This window comes from Gymnoscopelus braueri, assembly GCF_963280865.1.
Source record: "Gymnoscopelus braueri genome assembly, chromosome: 21".
NCBI lineage: Eukaryota > Metazoa > Chordata > Actinopteri > Myctophiformes > Myctophidae > Gymnoscopelus > Gymnoscopelus braueri.
Window position 1 is genome coordinate 25,663,840 of NC_137623.1, and position 20,460 is coordinate 25,684,299.

General features: G+C 40.0%; 2 protein-coding genes across 2 annotated transcripts; one reads left to right on the forward strand and one right to left on the reverse strand.

Annotated features, from left to right (window-relative positions):
• The first annotated feature begins 5,938 nt into the window (after positions 1-5,938).
• trim55b (tripartite motif containing 55b) lies at positions 5,939-15,712 on the forward strand. Its single transcript, XM_080417900.1, has 8 exons — positions 5,939-6,234; positions 6,858-7,027; positions 8,080-8,260; positions 9,262-9,357; positions 12,005-12,238; positions 13,592-13,614; positions 13,712-13,836; positions 14,271-15,712. The coding sequence occupies exons 1-8, from the start codon at positions 6,103-6,105 to the stop codon at positions 14,432-14,434; spliced, it is 1,125 nt and encodes a 374-aa protein (XP_080274026.1). The 5' UTR covers positions 5,939-6,102; the 3' UTR covers positions 14,435-15,712.
• Positions 15,713-17,709: 1,997 nt separating this feature from the next.
• On the reverse strand, positions 17,710-18,577 carry crhb (corticotropin releasing hormone b). The gene has a single exon (XM_080417627.1). It carries the CDS (start codon positions 18,560-18,562, stop codon positions 18,053-18,055), a length of 510 nt encoding a protein of 169 aa, XP_080273753.1. The 5' UTR covers positions 18,563-18,577; the 3' UTR covers positions 17,710-18,052.
• Positions 18,578-20,460: the final 1,883 nt, after the last annotated feature.

The following is a 20,460-nucleotide window of genomic DNA, read 5'->3' on the forward strand; positions in this document are numbered from 1 at the left end:
GATTCGAGCAATAGGGCAGCTTCCAACACATTTTGTAATCAGCTTGATTAGAACGAGCATTATTACACAGTTCAAACTCACAGCAAGTTTAAGTTTTGTTGTGTTAAAAGTGATATGTGGTGGTGACACTTTCCGTCTGTCTCTTTCTTTTCTCTCTCTCTCTCTTTATAACATACAATATATTTATTGATTTTCACAGTTTCACATTTTAATGTAAACCACTATTATTGTTTTTCTTTTTCAAAATAAACAAGTGGCAGTAAATACTCTCTCTCGCTGGTCTAATCGCTTTTCTTCTTATTTGTCGAAGAGGCAGATGGGAACATATGGCTCACAATATGGGAACACATGAACACGAAAAAAGACAATTTCATGGAGGCAATGAAGGCCATAGCTTCTGTGGCCTCTAAGTTTGACCTTATGCCCTTACAAAAATTAAATGCTCTCAGGTCACAGTGGCTTACCGTGATTTAACCATTTTCTCCTCTGCCTCTTTCCAGACAATATGCTTGGGGAGGGGGGGTTACTATTGATGGTACACAGTGAAGAGAGACAAGAAACAGGGAGAGAGTGAAACGCAGCAAGTGCTGCCGTGCTCGGGAATCGAACCCAGTTAATATAACATACTGTATAATTGGGGTGGTTGTATTTTGTCTCCTTTCTCTTCTATTGAGACATTTAGATCGTGTCAAAGGTCATGTCTCACCTTGACACAGGATCTGACACACATTTTGACCTGATGGTCAAGATTCAATTTATCCCCTGAGCAAGCAGGCAGGCTCTATTAGCTCAATGGTAAAAAAAATATGTTGGAGTAAATTCATTAGTTTCTTGGACTTAAAATCATTGCTTAAATTGATGGCCTTGCTGCCCTGGTATTTGAGCTTTATGCCCTCAAAGGATTTTAAACACTGAAGGCCAAGTGGCCTTCCACCTAAAATGATTAGATTCCAGGCATGGACCACATCCTATTAGAGATTAAAGAACAATACTTTCTATTTTTCATTCCTATTTGACTTGAAAAAGTCATACCGTTTTGTTATTTTGGGTCTATTCTGACAGAATACTGTTTGTGAAGATATGCAATTATGCATTGATCTCCTCAAAACCCATGAAAATCATTGCATCAGACAGTTATTGTTTAGGGTCTTATATTCAAATAAATACCTCTGCAAACAGCCAGGACATCCACTCTCTGTCGGTCCTCCAGATAAGGAACAATTTTTTTCTCCCTATAATAGAAAAAAGCAGAAAAGTGTATTGAATTAGACAAGTCACCTCCTTCAGGCAAGAAATGCTATTAACGTATATTCTCTTTAAAATGTCAACTTCTTGTGGAAAATAAATTAACTCTGAACTGTTTGCATCTCTGCTTAGGCTACTACAGGAATATTGATGGTGGTAGTCAATATGGGAGTAGAATACAAGAGATGAATGCCATAACGTTATACACAGTGGTGTAAAGTAACTAAGTACATTTACTTAAGTACTGTACTTATAAGTACAATTTTGAGGAATTCTTTACTTTAATTTTTTCCGATTTTCTGTACTATTACTTCTACTCCACTACATCTTTAGAGGAAAACATTGTAGCCTACTTTTACTCCATTACAATTATATGAAAACTTTAGTTACTAGTTACTTGTAGATTTTGATTATTATTACAAAACACACATAACCACTTCAGCCCTATAGCCTATATTTCGGCCATTTGAAAATAACAGATACAAGCTCACAATGCATCAGGATGCAACGCATTGTGAGCTTGTAGATCGGCTATTTCCAAAATATTTTTTATACATTTTGAACTTGTGAAATGGAACATTCTGCACAATGAGTAACCTACTTTTACTTTTGTACTTTAACTATATTTTGATACCAATACTTTTGTACTTTTACTCAAGAGAACATTTTGAATACGGGACTTCTACTTGTAACAGAGTATATCTACATCGCAGTATAGATACTTTTACTTAAGTAAAAACATGTGAGTTACAGAACTTCTTCACTGGTTATACGTGATAGTGATAGGTGATTTCTGGCTACATGTGCGTCACCTTCAGTGCCAGTGCCACCATTGTATGCAGTACGAGAGTGGGACAAGTTCCATGAACTCTTTTGATTGATTTTTATGATTAGTTTTAACCCAGTGGTTCTCAATCTCAACCAGTGGTCCTTGAGGGGGTGCAGGCCCAGGTAAATGATGGAGAGGGTAACCAAATGGACCCTTATAGATCTTTAACTCTTGAGTGTAAAATGAAACAAAATGGACCCGTAATAGGGTCCAAATTATTGTTAAACATCTGCATTACTTCATTTACTATAAGTCTAGACAATTATTGAGAATGTAGAAGAACTGTTGTTTTGATCAACGTTTGCCTGTTCCTGTCGTCTCTCCTATGGTAGACTACCAGCATCAATACAATAAAGCATGGAATTTGGAACAAACCCTAGCCCCTACGGAACCTCTCCCTCCGCTGTATAGCTCCGAGATGAGGTTCCTCGTTTCCCTCTGCCGTTTGAGCAGGACATTGTCGCACATTTTCCACTTAACATGTTTCTTACCCCTTTCTGCACATCGTATCCAAAATGTAATGCTTTTCCGCCATTCTCTCAGATGTTTTAAGTTCTAGCGCACCATGAAAGCTATCCAACGAGTTGAAGAAAGTATTTAATTTGCCTCGGTCCTCAGCCGGTTCCATAATATTTTGCATTAGAAGATGCAATTCAACATTTGACCAGTAGGGGAATCAGTAATGTTATCTCTACGGGCGCAACTCTTGCGCAATGTCTTAAAAACATGTAACCGGATGAGGACCGAGGCAAATTAAATACTTTCTTCAACTCGTTGGATAGCTTTTATGGTGCGCTAGAACTTAAAACATCTGAGAAAATGGCGGAAAAGCTTTACTTTTTGGATACGATGTGCAGAAAGGGGTAAGAAACATGTAAAGTGGGAAATGTGCGACAATGTCCTGGTCAAACGGCAGAGGGAAACGAGGAACCTCATCTCGGAGCTATACAGCGGAGGGAGAGGTTCCGTCGGAGCTAACAAAACCCCTGTTTTAACCGACCAGAAGCGATCAAACGGGCCTAGTTTTTACTGTAAACTACGCACGTGTTTTAAATCCAGCATTGAAATATGTAGTAGTGTGCCTGTCACGTTTATTTACATGGCCATGCTAGATTTTTTTTTTTTAAAGGGGGAAAAAAGTATGACCTCCTCCTTCGAGCCGGATTTGAACCAGCGACCTAAGGATATCAGTATGCAACCGCTACAGTCCTCCGCTCTACCAACTGAGCTATCGAAGGGAGCTGACAACTATCGTGGCCAATTTCTTTATAAAATTTTGAATTAACCGTTCTTCAAAACATCGTTGATTCCACTTTTCCTTTGGTGTTTTCGTGGGCAAATGTGTGTTTCCCACTTTCCGTTTCTCCTGATTATCAGACCGAAGAGAAGGTCCGTTCGGTGGAGTGGGCGGGGTCTATGGTCTGGAGCCACGGTTCGGTTTCATTTATATATTTTTTCCCCCGAAAATACTTAATTCATTATTTCAATAGGTTAAGATACTGAACCTCGGTTAACTTTCTTTTTAGACCAGGGCCAGGCACGTATTCCACTGTTGATACATGTATAGTAGATGGAAAAAGCCTCCGTCTGAGTCCAGCTTTGGGGGGTGTACTCGGCTGCACTGCGGTCACGCAGACGGGGCTAGTGCTGGCTGGCTATGCTAAAAAAGCACTGTCGAACGAACGCGGGTTTTACATGGCTCTGGCCTGGGCATTTATGCACTTTAATAAAGACAATTCACAATAACATGATAGTTTTGTCTTGTTCATTAACAAAAAAGCTAAAATAAAACAGCGCTTAAAGATGAACAATCGTGGTATTACTAGACTAGTAGCGATATAATGGTCATTCTCGGTATTTGTGCTCAACGGGGAATTAGCTCAAATGGTAGAGCGCTCGCTTAGCATGCGAGAAGTAGCGGGATCGATGCCCGCATTCTCCAATCTTTTTTTTCTTTCTCACCACTCACAGCACTGCCAATCCCTGCCCGTCTCCATATCAATTCGAACCAATAAAATCCACTACCAACCAACTCCACTTCTTGCCAATGAGACTTCTCGTTAAATTCTTACCAATCTAAACACCCGCGGCCCAGTTACCAATAAAACCGCTCCTTAGGTTCTCTTTTTAGCTATCCAGTGGTGGAAAGTAACTAAGTACATATACTCAAGTACTGCACTTTTCCCCCTTCTTTTTACTATTTTGAGGTATATGTACTTTACTTGAGTATTTCCAATTTCCAATACTTTTACTTCTACTCAACTATCTCAGAGACAAATATTGTACTTTTACTCCATTACAACCGGTATTTGAACACTTAAGTTACTTTGTAGATTTAGCCCTTAAACTTTGGTTAAACATACACACAACGTCAACGTGATGCTACACATTGTGAGCTTGTGGATATGCTATTTTCAAACATTTTAGTACTTTTACTTTCGCTTTAAATATATTTTGATGCCAATACTTTTGTACTTTTACTCAAGTAACATTTTGAACACAGGCCTTTTACTTGTAAAATAGTATTTCTACGTGGTATTGCTACTTTTACTTAGGTAAAATATCTGAGTACTTCTTCCACCACTGCTCCGACGAACACTGGTTAGGCCTACACAAGCTTTTAAACATACATCTGTCATAATATATGACATTCATGTATCAAGGCTACCATGATATGTGACATTGTGATGGCAAAGATTGGAAACAAACAAACCGTTGTACTACCTGGTGAAGTTTTATAAGCCAAGAACATCCGAGTTGGTAGGCCCTGGCCCTGGCCCAGTGTAGAGGCATCATCACCTTGAATGTCAGTCTGTTTAACAAGGGGGTGTGGCACTGGTGATGTAAAAGTTAACGTGTATGATATAAGTTGTGTTTAAAATGGTGAGATGACTGAGATCAAGCAGCCACTGCTCTGTGGAATGCCCTCCCTTCAACCCAAAAAATCCCTAAATTCACTTGCAAGATTTAAGAATGACCTCAAATCACTCCATCTTAACACTAACTGGTTATAGTTAGACCCCTACCCAGGATAGCCCACTCTGCATTGGATTCTTCTCTTGGGTACCTCTTCAACGTTTTCAGGCCAAGGACCCCCTAGCTGAGAGAGATATGAAGCAGCGACCCCCTCTACATATTGTATAAAATTGAGATGCAGATTAAACTTTTTTTTACTTGGTCTGCTCTTTTTTCCCTCTACACAATACCTCTTTGCCAAAAATAGCCGATCTACAAGCTCGGCTATTTTTGGCTGAAGTTCTCCTCAGAATAGGGATGCTAGGGTTTAAGTGGTTAATGTAAAAAAGAAAATTCCTATCACACACAGATTTGGCGGACCCCCTATAGTAGCTCTGAGGATCCCCTATTGGCCCCGGACCCCCTGTTGAAGACCTCTGCTATACATTGCTCCCAGCTTTTATAAGGATTTCTTTTTATTTGTTTCATGGTTGTTTGTGCAGTTTGTTGCGTGTTGTTCTATGTCTCAAGGTGGACCACAATGGAAACAAGCTATGGCTTTTTTGTGTATAATCCAGGTTGAGGTTTTTCCTAATTAATCTGTTGTGATTTTTTTAAACTGCCAATAACGTAAAAAAAAAGATGGCATCATCCCTGAATTGCAAAACAGACCTGATTTCACCTCTGAATTTAGTAAGAAGGAATAAGCCAATTAGTCAGCGTGTCTGAGATGAGAGCCACAGACCCAGGCCATGGCAGCAGCTGCTTAAGCTCTGCCCTGCTAGACCAGCCCATAGTATCACTTTCAAATATGGCCAAGTAAATATGGCAACCAACCTTTGACGTGACAGGCAGCTAGAGTCTAAAAAAAGACCTGACACACCAGCGCCTGCTAGATTAGGAGGACCATACACCCGCTGGAAAGAGAGCAACAGGCCTATTTTTTAGCTTAGCCCAGGGCCTTACTTTACATTCCTTTAAGAAATTAATGCTTATGTACAGTATTAATAGCTTAGGCTAAGAAGTTAGAAATTTTTCGTGTTTTATGTCTTATACATTGCTTTTGTGTCAACATGAATGCCGGCATGCAGGACTTGGAGAAACAGCTCATTTGCCCCATTTGCTTGGAAACATTTACAAAGCCTGTGGTTATCCTTCCTTGCCAGCACAACCTCTGCAGAAAGTGTGCCAATGACGTTTTCCAGGTAAGAATCTTTATGTTATTTGATTTGATTTGATTAACAACAAAGCAAGAGCCACCATGACATTACATAACAGGACTTGCTTGTGTATTAAAACAGCAAGAGGTTAAAATAGGTGTTAAATATAGCCATTGCTATAGAGTGTTCGTTCAGTAACAGGAGTCTCGGTCTCTCCAGCTCTTTAGTAAACAGAAAGTGCATGTTATAGACTATACTATAGTCTATAGCAATGATTGCTATCTGAATATAGTCATTATAGGAATGATTGTTATCTGAATATAGACCTTTAACTTTAACACAAAAAAAACACATTTTGTTTTAACCATAAAATATCACTTATGCTACCTTTAAAGTAAGTATATCTTACTAGTGCCCTATAATGTTCCTTTATATATTTTTCATGCCCTATAATGTTATTGAATTCATGACAAATGTGTCATAAACTCTTTGTTGATTGTTGATAATGCTCATAGAGTATACATTTCTGCTACTGCTTCTTAAACCAACTCATGTAAAATAATAACATCTTGGCAAAGATGAGATGAGCATGATATTCATTACGGCCCCCATTCCATGAGCACTCATTTGAGATTTTGATTTGTGACTTTGTCTGTGTCCGTTTACAGGCTTCAAACCCATACCTTCCTACAAGGGGGGGGTCAGCGACATCCGGTGGCCGCTTCAGATGTCCATCCTGCAGGCATGAGGTGGTGCTGGACAGGCATGGAGTCTATGGGCTCCAGAGGAACCTTCTGGTGGAGAACATTATCGACATGTTCAAACAGGAGTCCAGCAGGTGAGACAGATAGGAAACTAATCTGCGTCCCGGCCGCCCCCTTCTTTCTCCATATGGGCAAAATCAAAACGAAGAATGCAATCATATTCTGGGTTTGCTAAAATATTTTCATGCAGTACTTCTTGTAAGATATAATAGGCCATGGTATGGCCTATTATATCTTCACCCATTATAACATGGAATTTGACTTATTCAATTGCAAATATAAACAATGTTTAATATAAATGTGTATAATCATTGATCACTATACATCTGTGCACATCTCCTGTAAGTTTCATGATTCAACTTGAGAATACATTGAAATTGCTGTGGCCTCTATGATGCAGAATGGCTGTGTCCCCTTTGTCTCCTATATAATTCTAATGTGCAAAAATAGATCTGCTTTGTATTACTATATTGCTGCTCATTGGTGTACCATTGGTGATGAACTACATACCCCCAAAATTAACCAACTAGTGCTCTGAACAAATCCTTTGTACTCTCTGGGTTATTATCCCTGTACAATTAGTTTTTAAGAGCTTTGCTTTGCTATAATTCCCCCTTTCCTCAGACTTAGTTTCTAAATAGTAAAAGCTATTCTCTGCGTAGCAATGGATACAGAGATCGGCACAAGACATGTATTGGTGGATTGTACCTGTCTTGTCTCACATTTAGTTGGTGCAATAGGTCTGTGTAGAAGCTGCTTGTGGGGCCACAAAGCTTGTCTGGTGAGTCAGAGGCAGTCATGGATGACAGTTTCTGGCCCTACTCATACAGTATGTGTAGCATAGTCGTACCTAAAAACCAATAGCCTAATATTTCTCTTGGCCAAGGGAGGATTTACCTTTGGTTTGCCATGCGGGAGACTTGGGTACTTCAAATCAAGGTGGTTATGCACTCACTACTCCCTGGTGCTGACTGTCAGCAGGCTTGTATGTCACCAGATCTACAGTGTTTTCAAATAATCAAGGTCTGTTAGTTTGACTAGAGCTGACTCTGTGACACAAATACAAATAATAAAGCGAACTTTCAGGAAGGTAACACTGTTTTCTTTAAACATGCTTTTTTGTTAGCGTCAGCAAGCCAGCGCCAGAGAGAAAGGAGGAGACACCCATGTGTGAGGCTCATGCGGAAGAAAAGATCAACATCTATTGCGTGACCCACAGTGTCCCCACATGCTCCATGTGCAAGGTATTTGGAGCTCACAAAGACTGCGAGGTGGCACCTCTCACGAGCATCTACCAGACGCAAAAGGTGAGAACTGAGACTCTGATGGAAGGAACTGCTATTACCAAACATGTGGCCTGTATTCCGGCTGTATTCTTGATAACAAACTTGAACAAATTGCATCAAAATTGATCAAGAAAGTCAATCAAAGAACAAGAATTTTGACTTTTGTCAACAAAATTTCTCTCAAGACTCTAGCTGGGGCCCTCATTCAATGCCATTTTGATGATGCATGCACCTCTTGGTTCTCCAACATCTCAATGTCACTAAAAACTAAGCTCCAGACCTCCCAAACTGATACGACTTCTTCTTTGCCTTAAGCCCATGACACACCTAATTCCAACATACTTTGCTAGTTTGGGATGGCTCAGGGTAGAAGTCAGGGGGACAGCGCCCTCAATACCCTCATACCTGTCTTAACTACTTCTCCAAAGTGAGTGACACCCATAGCCACAACACTACGGGAGCGACCATGATCTGGTACCACCCAAATTTAGAGCAAACATGAGAAAATTCTATATTCTGCCACCAAAATGTGGAATGCCCTGACACCATCCATTAAAGGATGTGAATCATTGGTTTCTTTCAAAACTGGCCTGAAAAAACATCTATCAGGAGAGCAAAAGGGGGGGCAAATATAAATTCCCATCGAAAGGAGGTGTCATTTATTGCCGTCGTTTTCCCTTTTTCTCCTTTGTACATATAGTGTAATATTTGTTGATGACATGTAGTATTGTGTAAAAAATGTTATGCTATGTAATGTTGATGAATGGAATACATAATTTCCACAATGGAATTAAGTCCCCAGGACTTTTTTGTTTATCCTTTTAGCCTTAATGTCTTACTGTACAACATGCTGACTAATAAAGTATTCACACACACACACACACACACACACACACACACACACACACACACACACACACACACACACACACACACACACACACACACACACACACACACATGCGTGTGTGTGTGTGGATAAATGCTCAGGTTTTTACTTCCCTGTGTCCTTGTACTCCCAGACGGAGCTGAGTGACGGCATAGCCATGATGGTGGGGAGCAATGATAGGATCCAGGGGATCATTAGTCAACTGGAGGAAGCATGTCGGGCCATAGAGGTCAGTGTCCCACTACAACTGCGCCTGGCCATTCACTCACACAGCAAGACACACCCTCTAGCTGCACCCAAATGCCCTCACCCAACCAAACTAACCTATAGTATGAATCACAGTCTGTGTTTCACCTTTGTAAGTGAGCATGTCTGTTAATGTCTGTTAGAGACGTGCAAGAGAGAGAGAGAGAGAGAGAGAGAGAGAAGTTGGACAGTAAAGACACGCTTCAATGCCTCTGTCTATCTCCATCTCCCCTGTAGTCACCACGCGTATGCTGCTACTGTGAATAGAGCCCTGCCATTGTCCCTTACCTCGGACATCACAAAAAATATCTAATTGATGGTACAAGGACAACGCTTCTTTGGTCCACACACGGCACTGGAGATTATAAGCTACAGTTTAGCAAGAAGGAAGTGTGGGTGGCTTATGACCTCCTACGGGACTCGCTTGGGGTTAAGATGGACTAGCGGGCCCTGCTGTCTTTCCTGCACATATGGCATCATCAGATGAACGTAACAAGTCTAATCCGCATTTGTAGTAAAACTATCCTGGCCCGCACATCTAGCCTACAATATAAACTATTCTATTATTACAATTATTGTGGGCATGCACATGGCTACATATTTAATGACAAACGCGATGCAACAACAGAGGACACACTTGCCGACTTGTAGTTATGTGTGGGCAAGGCGTGTGTTCCTATTGGTGACAGTTACAACACGCACACACACACACACACACACACACGGGGGAGCTTCACACGTTGTGAGAAGTTGCGGACCCCCAGTGAATGATTCGCGTTGTGCTGGCCAGGGATGTGCGCTCTCTCCCAGCTAAGCTATGTGTGCTAATAACAACAGCGTGTCTGCTACAGGCTAACGTAGCTTGTTGAAACCACATCCTGTTCTAACCTCACTTTTTTCTAACCCAACATCAATGAGTCTAACCAAGGCATTGTGGTGTTGGAAATGTAGATTAACAGTGCAGTATGAGTCATTTCAATTAATAATAATAAAAATTCAGAATGTATGACTCGTATTGATTATACAACAGTTACCAACAAAACACATCCAAATGTATTCATATTGTGGGGCAATTCATAATAAAAAAAATTCGCTTATCCGTTTCCCTGTAAAGAGAAGAGTTTATTTGACTGAGACAAAATAGTCCCTGTAACAGCGCAGCACTCTCAGTCATCGTCTCATCAACACAGCTGATTCCAGTAGGCTATATGCTCCGTCGTACGATCGTGTTACGTGGCCAAAATAACTGATCTACAAGCTCACAACGCGTCAAGATGGCGCTGCGTTGTGAACTTGTAGATCGGCTATTTTTGCCGTGCGATACCTTCGTACGATAAAACATACACTGGACTGTTAACGAAATGGGAGTAATTTTACTTTAACACAGGAGGATATTTATACAGTATGGATGTTACCATTGAAATAAAGCACACTTTTTCCAGTTATTCCTTTTATTATAGGATTTTAGGCGATTTAGTGTGCTCTCTTCTAACCATTGATCAACCGTAAGTCCACCAAATAAGTCAAAATTAACAACATAGTCCATTTTGCGTAGCTGTTTGTTCTCCGGTGGCGGCGGTGGGTACTGTCTGTTTGTTTTCCTACGGTGGGACAGCGTGACTTCACAGCACAGCTGTGCGCTATATGGTCTAATCAGGTGCGGACTGCAGTGCGGAGTGATTTATTAAATGTGATTAGGCCCGTGCTATGATGCTGGTTTGAAGCACGGCTAGAAAGCTATTTCAGCCAATCAGATTGCTTGGTCGGAACTACCTGTTGTATAATGCAGATTAACAAAGACGGAAGCTAACATGCTAACGGAGGCTAGATTACACTTCCGCCACGAGATCAGCCCTAGCCAATCACAGATCGGAGCTCAACTTTTTACAACTACGAAGAAGTAATTTCGCGGAACTTCTTATGTTGTTTATAAATTAAGTCATTATAACACGATAACGTGGTTAATTCTTTGGGATGTACATGACACGAAAATTACGGAAATATTAATGAGACCCGGGTCGCCAAGTAATAGTACGGACATTACTGCGAGTGACTGCAAAGAGATAATAGCTTACTATTATCCTTTTAGGCTAACTCACATTGGAGCGTTTCCGGTTAAAGATGATGTGTAATGTTGTAGAAATGTTGCGCAATCATTTAGTGCGTCAAATATGGGCCAAAAAGCTAATACAAATGTATGCTGAACAATTTAAAGTAGACTATGCAGTGACTAGAGGCATGATGGATCTTTTTTGCGAATTCTTTTTGGAAATTGGACACACGTGTGGTCTGCTAGAACGAAGCTCAACAAAGAATGCGAATAAACAAGTGTCGAACCACAAGCCAATTATAATAATAGATTACTTATATTACATCATCAATGACATTGACTCTTTCACCTGCATTGTGGTGATGAATGATTAAATAGTCAAATTACTTATTACATCATCAACTACATTGACTCTTTCACCTGAATTGTGGCAATGAATGATTAAAGAGGATGGACTTTCAGAATGTATGACTCGTATTGTGCATGTGAACTTGTTTGTATGTGTGCATGTGTTTGAGAATATGCATTTGTGCACCTGTCTCCCTAAACATTTCTGCTGCCCGTGTTCATGCTTGCACAGGAGAGTGGTAGGAGGCAAAAGTCCCTGGTGTGCGAGAAGTTTGATCACTTGTATGCCATCCTGGAGGAAAAGAAGAGGGTGATGAGCCAGCGGGTGACACTTGAACAGGAAGAGAAGCTCAACTACATCCGAGGCCTAACCAGGAAGTACGGAGACCATTTAGAGGAGAGTTGTAAGACAGTGGAGACAGGAATTCAGACCATGGAGGAGCCAGAGTCGGCCGTCTTCCTGCAGGTGAGAGACGGTATCCTTCAATACTTAAAGCGGCACTATGTAACCTTTTAATAACCATAGCATATTATGTCCCACAAAATTATAAAGTTCAATTTGTAAGCAACGTTATAGACTCAGGGGGGTCCCTGCTATGGGCTTAACTGTATTACTACGTATATACATAATAGGGCGCATCAGACGCGTCCATCTCCGCCCTTGAAACAAACAAACGTAAACGTAAGTAACTCACCCTCTATCATGTAGAAACATGAGCCCTATGAGCCACGTATGTAGTTCCTGCAAAGCCACGCCCATTCAGACAAAAGACTCAAACATAGATTCTCACGTCACTAGCGTGACTGAGCAGGGACGCAGAGATTAGAGAATCTTGGGTAATGAAGCCAAAGACATTGGCTGACATGTTATTTGTGTCCAAAGTGTCTGGCCGCTAATACCCCAACATTACATAGTGCCGGTTTAAGCCTGATTTTCTTTTTTCAGAGAAAATACGTTTTAGTTTTTATGTATATAAAAAATAAGTTTTATATACATAAATTACAATTACATTGTAATTTATGTATATTCTATGATCACAGTTTCATATTTGGACTTAACCAACTTCACTTAAAGGTAGGGTAAGTGATATTTTTGGGTTAAAACAAAAAGTATTTTGTTAAAAGGTTAAAGCACTATATTCTGATAGTAATCATTGCTATAGAGTGTTTGTTCAGTAACAGGAGTCTCCCCGTCTCTCCAGCTCTTTAATAAACAGAAAATACATTTTCCGGTAGGTGTCAAAATCTCAGCCAATCAGGAGAAAGTACCCATTTTTAAGCTTCATTTTTATAGTGTTCCAGTTCCAACTTTGCCTGCTCATTTCTTAGTGTCATCACTTCCAATTTCACTTGTTTAATCTATATCCTGATCGATTTCTCTATCCTGATTGGATAAAATTGGAAATGAAACTGAAACTGAAACAAAATGCATTTTCTGTTTTATAAAGAGCTGGAGAGACATGGAGACTCCTTATATGGACAGGACACTCTTAGTAACGAGCACTATCAGAACATAGACCCATTTTGCAATTATTTGAATAATTGCAAATCACTTACCCTACCTTTAACTTTGTCAAAAGACAAATGGCTAAAATAGCAGTATAGATCTGCTACTTTAACTTTTTTGAAAATTGAAAAAAGGAAGAATATGTATATATTTTTTTGAAAATGTTAAAAACCCTTTTGGAAGAAAAAAAAAACATTTACTTTTTACATTTTAGAAATTTTGCCCAAGATAGGTACACCAGAGTTAATGTGTTTAAACAACTTGATGTGATGTTTTTCTCTCTCCTGGGTTGTCTCCTTTCCTTTCCGACAGGCGTCAAAGCCTCTCCTCATAAAGTGAGTATGTGTGTTTATAATGGGGCAATTGTGTATCACCAAATAAATTACTATCTAAAAGGCTGGCATTTCTCTTAATCAAACAAACTGTTGTCAGGATTATGGAAGCGTCGAGTACGGCCCACCTGGACAAGGTCGAGCGTGGCTACGAGAACATGGATCACTACAGTGTCAACTTCACGAAGGAAGGAAGGGCCCTGCGCACCATCGACTTCATCCAAGGTAAACGGCACATAGATTCCGTCATATGAATTTCATAGTCCGTGGCTGTGTGTAGACTCTCGTGTGGTCTGAGATATTTGCTCTTCAAAGACAAAAATAATCACATCCTCCGTCCCTGGGGCTGAGCCAAAATGCAAAAGCAGCAAAACCATGAAGCAAAACAAAGGGCTCGCAAATCACTTTAGATGCTCCAACTTTATTAGCAAAACAGCAGAAAAGTTTCGACCTTGCTGTGTTCTTCAGGTTAGGTCAAGAACAGGAAATTACATATTTTTTTTTAATCAAAGATACAAAGGTTGTGGTGGTGGTGGTTCTGGACAAATGGGTTGCCGGCCCCACCTGGTGACCAGGGGCGGTACCATGATTGATAAAAATATTAGAGTAGCAAAATAACAGCTGACATATTTGCTGCCTACATGTCCTTCCGTCTACAGATGATGAAGACGATGAAGAAGTTGAGGACGGAGAGGAAGGCGCTGAGGAAGGAGAGGGAATTCAGGCCTCTTCGGGTGGGGGCAACGCAACCTCAGTCCAACTCGGTGTCCCCCCGCTGATGAACCCCACCCCCAATGCGGACAAGAGCGCTGCCTCAACTTAGCTGTCAGCCTTTGGCCCAGACAATTCTTACGCTGGATGGAATCAGGATGAATGGTGTGTTGCTCCAAGATCTTTATTTTCAGGTCAATTATGTTCACTGAACTGTTCGTTGCTGTTGGGCAGAAACCTTGAACAAAACTGTTACTTTTCAGGATATGGAAAGAATTGTCTGGATCCACTGTAGTTGTTAATTACTCACAAGCTTGTGTTGCTCTTTTCATTGGTTCAATATGAATAAACCATACAGACTTAACCACTTTTACTTTCATTTTCTAAATGTTTCCAAAGGAGAGAAAATTGCAGATATACAAGCTTGTTAACTATTTTTGTAACTTTTACACTCTTTTACGACAAAGTAGACGTTAATTTACAAATAATAATAATATTTAGGTAGGCCTACAAGGTTTCTGCCTGACAACAACGATGATTGGATGGAAATGGAACCTTACGGGTGGTGACACTCCTGATTTGCCTGCGAGTGGTACTTGAGGAACTAAGAGTTCAGAGAAGAGGGAATATGAAGTCTCAAGTTCTCACCCTTGTTCTCACCTTGATGGCTGGGATTGGTGTGATGGGTGGAATGGAAGTGGAAGGTGGTGGTTTTTTTCCAATGTTTCTGATAGGTTGAATGTTATCATGATCATGTTAATGATGGAGGAATTTATGACCTCATAACGTACTGTTTATATAACATAACGTATGTTCGTCAGTTGATGGCTTTTGGTAGATGTATAACAGGCTGGCTAGGAGTGTCTGTGGGGTGACAAAAAATCCTCTGTTTTTATTCTTTTCTTTTTCTTTTGTATTTTTTAAGCCATTGAGTGCTTTGAGTACATCGTTATATTTCAAACAAGAAGGCCTCCCTTTTCCCCTCTGTGTTGTTTACTTTTTATACACACTGATGTTATTATTTCATAAATAGGGTGCTGCATCAACAAATACAGGGAGAAAATGACATGTGATTTTTATACACATGAATATACACAGGTATTCTATATTTCAACAGCTCATTTGTGGCAGGCTGCTTTGAACACTGTATTCTCTGGTATATTATTTGGTTAGAGAAAATCTGTGTTGCCATATTCTTCTATTCTTCTTTGGCCATTAAAAATGTAATTGCACAAGCACCTTTTTCACAGTCATTGGCAATTGTTCACATGATGGAGAGACTGAACAATGAAAGAAATCTTGTATAATCAGGCTATGATTGCACCCCAGTTCTGTGTGTGTGTGTGTGTGTGTGTGTGTGTGTGTGTGTGTGTGTGTGTGCGTGCGTGAGTGCGTGCGTGCGTGCGTGCGTGCGTGCGTGCGTGCGTGCGTGCGTGCGTGCGTGCGTGCGTGCGTGCGTGCGTGCGTGCGTGCGTGCGTGCGTGCGTGCGTGCGTGCGTGCGTGCGTGCGTGCGTGTGTGAGAGAGAGAGTGTGAGCGAGCGAAAGGGAATAAAGTTTATTGCCCTCTACTCTACACTCGTCTCTTTCTATAAAACCAATGTGTTGTCTTCATTCATATACTGTAGCTTGAAGCTTCCTCGCAAGGGTCTGAACTTTCTGCAACTCTGGTCTGCCATGGAGTCAATTCTAATTATTGTCCAACATCTCTCATTCGCTTGGATCCTTTACAGATGGATTCAATGCAGTATTAAGCCCCCCAGTTGCTAAGTAGGGCAAACAGAATAGGATGACTCACACCCTTGATACTTGTTTAGTTCTCCCTGACACCAGGGGTCAAGGATCAGCACTGCATGCACATACACACACAGACGTGCATACGCGTGCACACACACACACACACACACACACACACACACACACACACGTGCACGCACGCACGCACGCACGCACGCACACACACACACACACACACACACACACACACACACACACACACACACAAGCTTATTTTCACACTTATTAGTTGCCAGTTGTGTCTCTTCTAGCTGCCTCAGTGGTTGCCTTGCAGGTGTAATGTGATCAAGGGCTTCAGAAGAAAAAGAATGCTCCGTAAAAGCTCACCGTCTGCACGTACTTGTCACACTCACAGATACTTTCCTCACATTTCTTTTTCTGTCTTTTTTTTTTTTATCACATCCGTGTCTCTTTTGCAGATATAATTTGAGCCTTGACAGTGGTGTAAAAATGGCATATCATTAATTAAACCCTCTATACTTAGTAAACTTGGAACGCTCTTTTCCCCCCTCTAAACCAAATCTATTCACCAAAAATAACCGATCTGACATTGTGCTGTGAGCTAGTAGATCTGCTATTTTTTGGCAAATGTTCCCCCAGAATAGGGATGCTATTTAGGGTTCAAGTGTTTTTAATAAATAATCTGGGAGTCCCAGGTTGGGACGATACTTGTGACATAGTTATAATGTAATATGGTTTGTGCATTCAGAGACAGACCCTTTTATTGTAAATCAAGCAATGTTCATGTAAGCTGTGACATAATGGCCTTTCATGTTTTCAATATATTTCCACCAACCACTTCTATACAACAGTAGGTCTATCTTTAAGCCAAAACAAATCAAGACAAATTCCTGTGCCAACATACTTTCTGAATGGAAAATATTTTAAAATCACATAGATATAACCTGACATGAATCTAAATAGTTTTTGTTAATAATTTCCAATAATTCATTATTCACATTAATGATATTCACAGAGAAATGTAAACGATGCTTTTCATATTTTATTTAAAAATATATATATACAGTAAGACGTTCTCTTGAACAACGAAAATGGCTGGTTGCTCATAAGTTTATTAACAAACATAAATATACCATAAATACACTGAAACATAATATGAAAAAGGATAGTCTATATGTAAAAAAAAACCGACCACAATTAAAACTGATATTTCAGGCATAGTAACATACAATCGGATAATTACAAGTCATGCCTATATCTATGCTCTGTTGTTTGAGCTTTAAAGCTATGGAATAAATAGTTATAAATAACGGTGGTGATTAAGTAGATATGGTAAAAAATATATACATAATCAGTGCTGTAAATAACTTAGTACATTTACTCAAGTAGCCTACTGTACTTAAGTACAATTTTAAAATATTTTTACTTTACTGGGGTATCAAAAATGTTCAGTAGCCTACTTTTACTTCTAATATACATCTCAGAGCCAAATATTGTACTTTTACTCCAATACATTTATTTGAAAACTTTAGTTACTAATTACTTTGTAGATTTGGATTATTATTACAAAACATACATTAACCACTTCCGCTCTATATAGGCTACATTTCGGCCATTTGAAAATAGACGATCTACAAGCTCATGATGCATGGTGATGTGACACATTGTGAGCTTGTAGATCTGCTATTTAAAAAAGAAAAATTGAAAACTTGTGAAATGGGATATTCTGCATAATGAGTACTTTCTACTTTTGATACTTTAAGTACATTTTGATACCATTACTTTTGTGCTTTTACTAAAATAGGCTACATTTTGCATTCCGGACTTTAACTTGTAGTATTTCTACATCGCAGTATTGATAGGCTACTTTTACTTAAGTAAAAAATATGAGTACTTTTTCCACTACTGATTATAATGATGATAAAAAATTTAAAATAAAACGAAAAAAACTCTTTGGTGGATGGATCGAGATCTTCATTTCCCGAAGAGGTCCATCATTCGTCTGTTGCTCTGCGCCTGCTGGACCAAATTCTCAGCTCTGGACATTTCCATCATCTCGCGGAGCAGGTGGAAGGTGAGATCCAGTGAGATCGGCGGCTCCTCGGACCTCCTTCCCCGCGCCGCCCAGTCATTCAGGTGGCTTGTTGCCAAGCCGCCTTCGAGCTCCTTCAGGCTCCCAGTTTTCCCTTGCAACAGGCGCTGTGTCAGGTGGAGCTGCGAGGCTCTGTTGTAGACTCCGGGTGACCCTCGGGGATACAACATCGACCCTAAAGAGTTCGAGTTCCCGTTGTTGTTGAGTCGGATGAAATACTCCTCCCCAAGCCTCTGCAGGATGGGAACGGATCGCTTCAGCTGGCGGGAGATGCTGGCGGGAGATGATGCTGTGCGCTGCGCTGCGCCAGGGCTGTCGATCACCCTACATTCATAGCGCGGTAAGAAGGCAACGAGCAGAATCACGGTGGTGCCAAGGAGATTGAGCTTCATGTCAGGATAGCAGCAAGAATCTGAGAGAAGAAGGATGCATGATTGCTTTAATTCATTTCATGAGATTATCATAAAATGAATGAAACAAAGGCAAACATTCACGTGGTGTAAATTCAGTGCCCAATATGGAATCCCGTGCGTAAAATGTGAATTTTTCAGGTGATAAATGTGTTAATGTCTCCCTAGATAAGGTATGTGTGATTCTTTACCTCTAAGACAAAAACAAGAGCATTATCAAATAATTATAGACACAGCCTATGCAATAGATCAGTTTGTTTTTGCAAACTGTTAATAAAGTATTCAATCAATTAATCAATCATGGTTTGTTGAAACGCAGAATGTTTTGTCTTTTGGAGAGTGGAAATCTAATTTAATTGGTAACTTAATAGGCATAATAAGTAACACCTATAACATATTTGTTTGTATAGGCTATAGCCCACATGTATGTTTTTTTTAAAAAAGTTTGCCAGCCCATACCTTAATCGTTATTAAAACTCCAATAGCCTAAGTTCCCTTGTAGAGCGAGATGTCGTCCTCGTTCACGCGTTCAAGAAGTTAGTTTAAGGCTAGATTGACTGGACTTATATAGAAGCCAAGACCCCCACTATGTGCCATGTGCCCCAGTCTGAGTTTAGAATGAGGCTGCGCGTCCGTGCATGGATGGGTGTAACTTGAATGAACGCCTACGACAAAGTGCTTTAGTTTAGCTGAGATGAGATGAGTCATAAGTGTGTGTGTGTGTGTGTGTGTGTGTGTGTGTGTGTGTGTGTGTGTGTGTAGGCCTATAAATGCAACCTGCTGCCTATTTCAGTCTAAAATGAATTTTGAAGACAACTTGAAGACATATAGTTCCTGTTTTATTCTATTTTTCCAAAATACATTCTACAGTTTGAGTTCAGAGTTAGACACTAGAATTAGAATGAGAATCAGGTCTCATTAATATCAATTTTCAGATCCTGTTCTAAACAACTGAAGACATGACTGTGCTGTTACAGTGTCACCAAATACTTTTGGGTCAAATGCAAAACATAGCACCAGATATTACACATTTTAATTGACACAAATATAGTAATCCATCCAAAGGTTAGAATAACATTTAAGGTCACTGACTGACCTTGATGCTCCAAATCAGTGGTGTGCAGTAACAAAGTACATTTACCATATAATACTTTACTTGGTTATTTGTATGTTTGGATACTTGGATACACTCCACTACATTTCAAAGACAAATATTGAAATTTTGACTCCTATTACCATATGAATCAACCACTTAAGCCCTATTTCAAATATAGTGAAAAAGCAGATCTACAAGGGTCATCATAATCTTGTAGGTCTTTCACTATTGATAGTTATTGGGAAAGTGTAATTGTACTACAGCAATGCTTTGATAGTAAAACGATGTTTTTTTTAATGTAGGCTACTTGTAGTTGAGGGTAATATTTCACCTGGACTATCTATACTTTGTTTCAAGTACTGGGATTATACTTTCTCCACCACTGCTGCAAATGCACAATACACCACACTGACAGTTATGTAATGTATGTCAGAGTACTTTCCCTGCCACGCTTTGTTGTATTCTGGGAGAACACACTTTCAAGCATCTCACCTGTGTGTGCTTTTTTGAATGATTCATCAGTGCTGCTGATATCTACATGTTCGTCACAGTGTCTATGATGCCACCTCACCCGGTACCACCATGCATGTCACGCTTTTAAGATGGAGTGCTTGATCTAAATTAATCAAAATCACTGGAATCTTAAACAGTTTGACAACAAACTGGAGCACTCGCTTTTCTGTCTGTCCTTCTCTCCTTCTTCTCCCCTTCACCAAGATTTTGCGGCACATTCTCACATGAATTACTTCATTATTGCGTTTGTTGTCTTGTTTATTGTGTGTGT